We start from the raw sequence: 9754 nt of genomic DNA, 5'->3' as shown, positions 1-9754 counted from the left end.
ACACACACACACACACACACAAACACACACACACACACACACAGGCACACAAAAACATGCATGCACTCACACACACACACACACAAACACACACACACACACACACAAATATACCAGTCCTGTCCTTGGTGCTGAACACTATCCACACATGCACACACACACACACACACAACACACAGTGACACATACACACACATGTATACACACACAAAGTGACTGACATCCTTCTTAAGTTCTTACAGGTGAGTACAGGCATGTGCAGGTATGTGCAGGTATGTCATCTCACCTGAGTCTTTCCTTCTCCCTCCTGCGAAGCTCGAAGTCCCGCTGCACGACCTTCAACACCTGGGCAGCCTCCTCGTCCGACAGGTGGGACAGGTTCAAGGTGCGCCCCATCTTGGTCTCAAGGGTGCTGGAGGGAGGGAAGGAGGGAATGGGTTATGGAGAGATAAAATACAGTGTACGCTGGATGGAGGGAACGAGAGAATGTGTTACAGGAGAGATACAGCTCATTGTATGCTTGTCGTTAACAGGTGTGCCAAAGGACAGGTGAGACGAATTCAGGGTGCGCCCCATCTTGGTCTCAAGGGTGCTGGATGGAGGGAAGGAGGGAATGGGTTACAGGAGAGATACTGCTCAGTGTACATACAATTCTTCCTTCAGGTTTAAAGTTAAAACTTAAGATCCAACACAAAGCAGTTCTCTCACCAAGAGCTTTTGACCAGCCTCTCCGGTCTTCCTCAGTACTCCTGAGAACTTTTTTTTTCGTGTTGGATCTAAACTTTTAACTTANTAATCTACATTTGTGTAATGAAGTGTAGTTTGGTACATCGTACAAGTATGCGGTAGTGTCTTGCAGCCATGTCTCAGTGAGACCAATAATTGTAAATCCATGGTGGAGGGTGGACAGGTAATGTACGAAGTGGTCGTGATGACGTGGTAGGCTTCTAATATTTAAATGTAGAATTGAAAATGCCACTCTTGGTTAGTCGTGTTGCACAAGTATTAATGAATTTCTGTATAGTACTGACATGAAGTGTTTGCTAAGCTTCTTAAGAAGTTTACGTCAGGGTCCCAATCGTCTGTATAATGCGTGCTATTGTCGTTTTCGTCATTCAGAAAAAAAGGGTCAAAAATCAGATTGTGATTTTCTAATGATGAAAATGCAGTTTGAGTTCCTTGTTTGGTAGACCCAGAAGTATTTGACGTTGTCATTATTTATAGCTTAGAACAATAAAGACAATAACATTACGTAAATGACACATAGATTTAATTAAGACACTTCCTGATTCGTTTTCTTTTTGATGATCAGTCTGTCAAAACTGATTACAGCGTAGTCCCCCCGTAGCCTAGCCGCCTTCATTTCGGGTAGCAGCTCGGCCCGTCTTTTGCGCACTAGTTCTGAGTAATCTTCATTGACGAAGATGGGCGTGTTTTTGAGGTTGGTTCTTGCTCTGCTCAGTATCACTTGCTTGTCCTTATAGCGTAGTAGCTTGGCAACTATTTGCCTTGGGCGAGAAGCTTCTTTCTTGAAGGGACCATTCCTGTGGGCTCTCTCGATTTCAATAGTTTTCGAGTCCAGTTGTAGATGTTTTGTCAAGATGTTACGTACTTTGACTTCTGTTTCGGCCCATGTTTCCTTGCTGTCATCTGCTACTCCGTCAATCACGATGTTGTTTCTCCTGCTCTGGTTTTCCAGGTAGTCGATCTTCTTCTCCAGGTCAGGAGTTCCTTGAGGCTGGGGATTGTTCACATGATCCTCCACTGTGAGCGACAGGGCGTTTACTTCTTGCTGAACCTCATTTTGTTTTGCTTTCAGGCTGTCAACAGTGCGTGACTGAAAAACACTTAGCACATGTACCAACATTCCTGACATAGTGACATGCTATAAAGGCACCAAGTTCTTTAACTATGTCTGAACGGGTCCTTTGTAAAGAAGTGCTTATTGTCTTTTCTTAGGATTCTGAAAAATTGGATTCTATCGATTGAATATTAAAAATCTGAAGGCCCTAAATAAGAAAACAGTATTATTTGAAGCTCTCTAGTGAAGATGCCCCCCACTATACTTGATGAGTTCCACCCTACCATAAGTTCTAGGAAAAACAGCAAAAAAGTGATTCATAAGACTAGGTAGGAAGAAGTGGCATTGCCAAGTTCAACAGAACATGACTCAAAAACACTGACAGGTGCTAACATTCCTGAGATATTACCTTGCTGTGTAGACAGCAACTTTGTCAACTCTGTCTGAGTAGTTCCTTTGTAAAGAAGTTCAAATTTGTGTTCAAATTTGAGAATTTTAAAAATCTGAAGGCCCTAAATAGAAAAACAGCCTTGTTAAAAGTTCTGTAGTGAAGAAGCCCCTGCCTCTACTTGGCTGCAATGACTACCACAATACCATTGATAGTTCTAGGAAAAACAGCAAAAAAATTCCATCATAAGACTAAGTAGGAATAAGTGGCATTGCCAAGTTCAACTGTACATGACTCAAAAACACTTACAGGTACTAACATTCCTGAGATATTACCCTGCTATTTAGACAAGTGACAACTTCTTCAACTCTGTCTGAGTAGTTCCTTTGTAAACACAAGCTCGCTGTCATGATCTCACATTCTCACACAAGATTTACAGGTTCAACAGCCATACCAGGGACGCATGGTGAATAAACAGGTGGGCAAAAAGTGTGGCGCAGTCGGTAGCGCGTTCGGCTCACACCTGAGAGGTCGCGGGTTCAAACCCTGCCCATGTCACCGATCTTGTGCCCTTGGGAAAGGCACTTTACACGACTTTCCTCACTTTACTCAGGTGGAAATGAGTACCTAGCTTCGGTTAGGGATGTCCCTCGGATAGGACGTTAAATGGAGGTCCCGTGTTTGGGAGAGCCACACCCCACGCTCGTTAAAGAACCCACCGCACTTATCAAAAAGAGTAGGGGATCTTCCTTACAGTACGGTCTTACACAGCTTGTACATGTACGCACATGTACAAAACTGGTGTGTTACGCCTAAAGGCGGTTTACCGGTTATGCGAAACAAACAAAAAACAAAACAAAAACACAATATCTGAAGTCTAACTACCAATGACAAGACCACTGAGGGGACTGATAAAATCTTGTCTGTGTGGATAGGTGGTCCATATAGACAGAATTATTGTGACTGTCCAATTACAAAAAATTATCTAAGGCCACACCAATTTAGTTTCTTGGTTAACGGATTCTTCTAGAAAAAAATGGAGCGGGCGGGCGAAAAAAAAAAAACAGGCCTAGGACCACCTATTATGGCCCAAAATGGTACGAAAGAAGCCATGAAGTCAACACACCAGGCTGGTTCAAAATTTATCAGTGAATTTTGAACTTTTAATGATACCAATGCATTGAAAGGTGGAATAACTGTAACAACTAGGATGAAAAGGACTGTTTTCAACTGTTCAGGGCAAAATATGAGCATTTTGCAGTTGATTCTGAATTTTTATTTTTATTTGCAAATCAGAAAAAAATGAAGTGGGCGGATCCGTTAACCAAGAAATTAAATTGGTGTGGCCTAAGGGAAAACCAAAAAGGGGATACCCTGGTATATACAAAATGGCCAAGTGGCCCTTACGTAGTGGCCCTCAAAGTTCTACACACACATACCGGTATACTGGTTCTAGGATATACTGTGAAACATATTTTATTACAACTTACTCTTTCACTGATAAAGCTTTATACAAAAAAACAATCTGTATGAACCATGACATGGAGACTTAATTTCTAACTTCCTAGTAGGTTATACTTAATGTAGCAGTCAACCATTAATATACAGCTGCAACAAATTTAACTGTATGATGACAAATCAGGTCAAATTTTGTTGAAACATGATCCCATATATCTAAAATTGTCAGAATGACTTACATAAGAAATTGCCTATCCAGTCATTATTCATATAATTGCTTCCTCTATAGGCCAGAAATAACTTACATTGGCTTTTATCTGAGTCTGCTGTTTAAGAATCAAAGCATTACGATATAAGAGTCAAAATAAGATGATAAAAAATATTTGTCATTTTCTGTTGTTTCCATCTCTGAAAGTTTTTTGACAACTTTCGTGACAGGTTATTAACATTTTACATGAAATTTGACCCAGGTGGTGTCAGGTTTCATCATCGACCAATCACAACCCTCCAGGGAACAGTCACTTGACCTGCTGACCTTATGACCTCCAGGTCATGCTGCGTTCTACACATTATTAGTACCTAGTCATGTGATCATCCATGACCTCTGACCTCTCCCCGTTCACTTAAGTTCAGTTTTCAGTTAATGTTGTGTGCGTTATGTTATTTTTTTGATTAAGACTCACACCTTTTGTTATGTTGGTTTTACTTTCATGTACATTGTTTTGTTCTGTTCTGTACATTTATTTCATTGTAATTTTGCGACTCCAGGAAGAATAGATTTCATGTAAATCTAATGGAGATCGAATAAACAAACAAACAAACAAACAAACACACTGACCTTATGCTTTATAAAAACACAGTTTTTTTTAATACTGTTTTGTGACCTACATTTACTACTCCTACAAGCTACATGCCAAGTGTATGTCACTGTACTCTTATGTGATATTATGTTTGATGCTAAATGTCTTTCCTTTTCTAAAATTCATCAGATTTACTGTCCATGTACACACACACAAATACACCTATCTTTGGTGCCAAATACTATCTACACACACACACACACACGCACACATAAAGAAACACACACGCACACACACACACACAAACACACACACACACACACACAGGCACACAAAAACATGCATGCACTCACACACACACACACACAAACACACACACACACACACACAAATATACCAGTCCTGTCCTTGGTGCTGAACACTATCCACACATGCACACACACACACACACACAACACACAGTGACACATACACACACATGTATACACACACAAAGTGACTGACATCCTTCTTAAGTTCTTACAGGTGAGTACAGGCATGTGCAGGTATGTGCAGGTATGTCATCTCACCTGAGTCTTTCCTTCTCCCTCCTGCGAAGCTCGAAGTCCCGCTGCACGACCTTCAACACCTGGGCAGCCTCCTCGTCCGACAGGTGGGACAGGTTCAAGGTGCGCCCCATCTTGGTCTCAAGGGTGCTGGAGGGAGGGAAGGAGGGAATGGGTTATGGAGAGATAAAATACAGTGTACGCTGGATGGAGGGAACGAGAGAATGTGTTACAGGAGNAACTGTGTGCTCAAGTGAGCATACAAAAACTGGGCATGTTGGATTATTGTCAAAAATCTAAATCAATTAAAAGTTCTCCCAAAATGGACGTGCAGGTTACATTTGTGGACCTCACGTGTGCCTTTAATACAATAGGCCATGGCGGTCTCCTCCACAGTTTGTCATGCGTAGGGATAAGACACGACTTATAGCGGCGTCTGAACAGTTACCTGAGCAAAAATATTGTGTTCAATGCGAGAATTGGGGAATGAGCATCTCTGCAGCTAAAGCCATTCTTGCAGGCACACCTCGGGGGAATTCTGTTACCAACAGGCAACACCCTTCATCATAGCGATTAACAACCTAGACTCTGGGATCCCGCCCAATGTCACACCTGTGAAATATTCCTGATGGCATCTTTACCACATGTTAGAGACAACTGGTGTGTTACGCCAAAAGGCGGTTATACCGGCTATACAGATACAGATACCAGGACAAATGCAAACTATTTAAGTCTCACTGGACAGTGTTGACTCATGGGCAAATTCATATTTTTGAATGAAGGCGAATGCAAATAAGGACCAGGTGACATGGTCATCAGTTGCCGTCAAAATTCAGTTATACCCCCACCACTTACATTTTGTACCTTAAGGGGCGAAACCGTTGAGAGGGTCTCATTATAAGCTCCTTGGAGTAGTCGTCAGATTTACACAATGTCATACTATTAGGTAAAAGTTGATGTACAGTTTTCGTGCACTTTTGTACTGCATGTACAGAGTTTCCATACTGTCAGGTTTTTGCCCATATGTAAATTGGGACTTTTGTGGACGGTCAGACGGCTTAAGCTTCCTGCTACGTAACGGGACTGAGGATGAGGAGAAAACAGGGTCTTTGAGCTGTTGCAGCTGCAAACATGGCTGGCACAATCTAACTTTGCAAGCATAACAATGATATGACAGCAAAACCACGGTGTAACTTGGAAAATCCCATGTGTATTATTACGCACTAAGAACTATCATGCATATTTATGCATAACCCTAAAAACACTTATGCATAATTATGCATAATTATGCATAACCCTGAGTAACAGTTATGCAATAATTATGCATAACCCTAGCAAGCCTTATGAACAATTATGCATAACTGTTTGAAGAATTATGCATAACCCTTGACCATTATGCATAATTATGCATAACCTTCAAAACCTTATGCATAATTATGCATAATTATGCATAATTATGCATAATGTTGCAACTTTAGATTATTCCCCAGGGGGCAATCGATGGTGGCTACGTATTTCTTACATCATTTTTACCTATAGTTTGCAATTTTAGCCCATCAGGGCGTAAGGTGGCTGAGATATGGGAGGCCAGTCCGGAATTAAACTGGAAGTCCGGAATTAAACTGGAGGCTGTTATAATTACTTCCCCTACAGGCCAGAAATAACTTACAGTGGCTTTTATCTGAGTCTACGCTTCAAGAATCAGAGCATAATAATATAATGACTAAAGAGTCAGCATAAAGTGAACAAAATGTTACTCATTTTCTGTTGTTTCTATCTCTTGAAAAGTTTGATAATATTTACAACTTTCTTGACAGGTTATTAACATTTTACATGAAATTTGACCCAGGTGGTGTCAGGTTTCATCGTTGACCAATCACAATCCTCCAGGGAACAGTCACTTGACCTGCTGACCTTATGACCTCCAGGTCACGCTGCGTTCTACAGATGATTAGTGCCTAGTCATGTGAACACACTGACCTTATGCTTTATAAAAACACTGTTACTGTTTTGTGACGTACATCTACTACTCCTACAAGCTACATGCCAAGCGTATGTCACTGTATTCTTATGTGATATTATGTTTGATGATAAATGTCTTTCCTTTTCTAAAATTCATCAGATTCACTGTCCATGTACACACACACAAATACACCTATCTTTGGTGCCAAATACTATCTATACACACACACACACACGCACACATAAAGAAACACACACGCACACACACACACAAACACACACACATACACACACACACACACACACAGGCACACAAAAACATGCATGCACTCACACACACACACACACACACACACACACACACACACACACACACACACACAAATATACCAGTCCTGTCCTTGGTGCTGAACACTATCCACACATGCACACACACACACACACACACACACACACACACACACAACACACAGTGACACATACACACACATGTATACACACACAGAGTGACTGACATCCTTCTTAAGTTCATACAGGTGAGTACAGGCGTGTGCAGGTATGTGCAGGTATGTCATCTCACCTGAGTCTTTCCTTCTCCCTCCTGCGTAGCTCGAAGTCCCTCTGAACAACCTTCAGCACCTGGGCAGCCTCCTCGTCCGACAGGTGGGACAGGTTCAGGGTGCGCCCCATCTTGGTCTCAAGGGTGCTGGAGGGAGGGAAGGAGGGAATGGGTTATAGGAGAGATAAAATACAGTGTACGCTGGATGGAGGGAACGAGAGAATGTGTTACAGGAGAGATACAGCTCATTGTATGCTTGTCGTTAACAGGTGTGCCAAAGGACAGGTGGGACAGGTTCAGGGTGCGCCCCATCTTGGTCTCAAGGGTGCTGGAGGGAGGGAAGGAGGGAATGGGTTATAGGAGAGATAAAATACAGTGTACGCTGGATGGAGGGAATGAGAGAATGGGCTACAGGAGAGATACTGCTCAGTGTACATACAATTCTTCCTTCAGGTTTAAAGTTAAAACTTAAGATCCAACACAAAGCAGTTCTCTCACCAAGAGCTTTTGACCAGCCTCTCCGGTCTTCCTCAGTACTCCTGAGAACTTTTTTTTTGTGTTGGATCTAAACTTTTAACTTAAAACATGTAACTACCAATACTGTATAATTCTTTGTTCTGGTGTACTGAATGGAGGGAGGAAGAGAATGTGTAGAGGAGAGATACAGCTCAGTGTACAGTCAATTCTTCCTTCACATGTGCTAGATGAAAAGAAGGAGAGAATGTTTTACAGGAGAGATATAGCTCACTGTACAATCAGTTCTTAAGATATAGCATTGTTAGATGGACAGAAGGTGAGAATGTGTCACGGGAGAGATAGAATACAGTGTACAACAGGTATGTTGGAGAGAATGAGAGAATGGATTACAGGAGAGATACAGCTTAGTGTAGATTCAATTCTTCCTTCAGGTGTGCTAGATGGAGAGAGGGAGAGAATGTGTAGAGGAGAGTTACAGCTCAGTGTACATTAAATTCTTCAGGTGTGTTGGATGGACAGAAGGAAAAGAATGTGTTACAGGAGAGATACAGCTCAGTGTACATTTAATTCTTCCTTCAGGTTTGCTGGATGGAAAGAAGGAGAGAATGTGTTGCAGGTTTGAGGTGCGCCCCATTTTAGTCTCAAGGCTGCTGGAGGGATGGAAGGAAGGAATGGGTAGCAGGAGACAGTGTGGCAGATGGACAGAATCAGGGAATATGTTATGGGGAAATGTGGAATATGGTCACATTTAAGGGCTATTTTCTAGTACTAGTTTCTAGTACTATGTAAAGCCACAACAATTTAATTTGCTGGTTTTAAGGAAATAATTTCTTGTCATAGCCTAATGTGTGTGAATACCAGGAAGACGAATCGTTATTCAAATAAAGTTTCAAAGTTTCAATATAAGGTAGAAACGCAACCCCCTACATGTATGTTTACAAAGTATAGTGGACAGGCAAAGATACAGTAACAGTACACATGAGAATCAAAATGTTTCAGATGTCAGCAAAACTGACGGCATTGCCCTTATCTTACCGTAACCTTGGTAACCGTGACAGGTCGCCTGCTAGCAAGGCCTGAAGGTAAGTATAGTCCTCCATCGATGGATAAAATCACAACAGTTACAGTCTTTCTTAATCTTGGACTTGTCCGTGAAATCCTTACTCAGAAACTTTCACAGTCCTTCCTTTCTTAAGATCCTCAAAAGGAGCAACAATCACGGCAAGAAGTAGCCACAGTAAGAATCCTCGGCTCCCAAAGTGATAAAATCAAAACAGTTACAGTCCTTCTTAATCTTGGACTTGTCCGTGAAATTCCCCCTCCTAAACTTTCACAGTCTTTCCTTCCTTATCAATCTTCAAAAGGAGCAACGATCACAGCAAGAATTGAAGTAGTCACACTAAGAATCCTCGGCTTGCAAAGTGAGCTGAAGACAAGACAAACGCCACACGTCTTCGGAATTATGACAATCTTCAAAAGGAGAAACAATCACGGCGAGAAATAGCCATGCCACAGTAAGAATCCTCGGCTTGCAAAGTGAGCTGAAGACTCCAAGGCCAAGACAAACGTCACACGTCTTCGGAATTACGACTTATCGTCACCACCGAAAATTTGGAGACAAATCCCACAGAAACTTTGAAGGTAGTCTTCCGAATAAAGGAGCATCCACCGAAGCCAGTATAGCAGCCACAAACTGGCAATCCTTCTTGCAGGTAAACTTGACAAAAAAAGTGCGCACATTCAAGTTAACATCCGCCCCAAGAG

General features: G+C 41.8%; 1 protein-coding gene across 1 annotated transcript in view; it reads right to left on the bottom strand.

Annotated features, from left to right (window-relative positions):
- LOC109464892 (rab effector MyRIP-like) overlaps positions 1-9542 on the bottom strand; it is a 129979-nt gene extending 120437 nt beyond the window's left edge. Inside the window, exons 1-2 of the mRNA XM_019761987.1 lie at positions 9026-9542; positions 7535-7660 (exon numbers count right to left, since the gene is read on the bottom strand). Of these exons, the coding sequence (XP_019617546.1) occupies positions 7535-7660; positions 9026-9090 (191 nt within the window). The 5' untranslated portion in view covers positions 9091-9542. The remainder of the gene's footprint in view (positions 1-7534; positions 7661-9025) is intronic.
- Positions 9543-9754: the final 212 nt, after the last annotated feature.

The sequence above is a fragment of the Branchiostoma belcheri genome, unplaced genomic scaffold (assembly GCF_001625305.1).
Source record: "Branchiostoma belcheri isolate BF01 breed outbred unplaced genomic scaffold, Haploidv18h27 scaffold143, whole genome shotgun sequence".
Classification (NCBI taxonomy): domain Eukaryota; kingdom Metazoa; phylum Chordata; class Leptocardii; order Amphioxiformes; family Branchiostomatidae; genus Branchiostoma; species Branchiostoma belcheri.
Note: the sequence above shows the minus strand (reverse complement) of the source record. Positions and strands in the feature narration are given on the sequence as shown.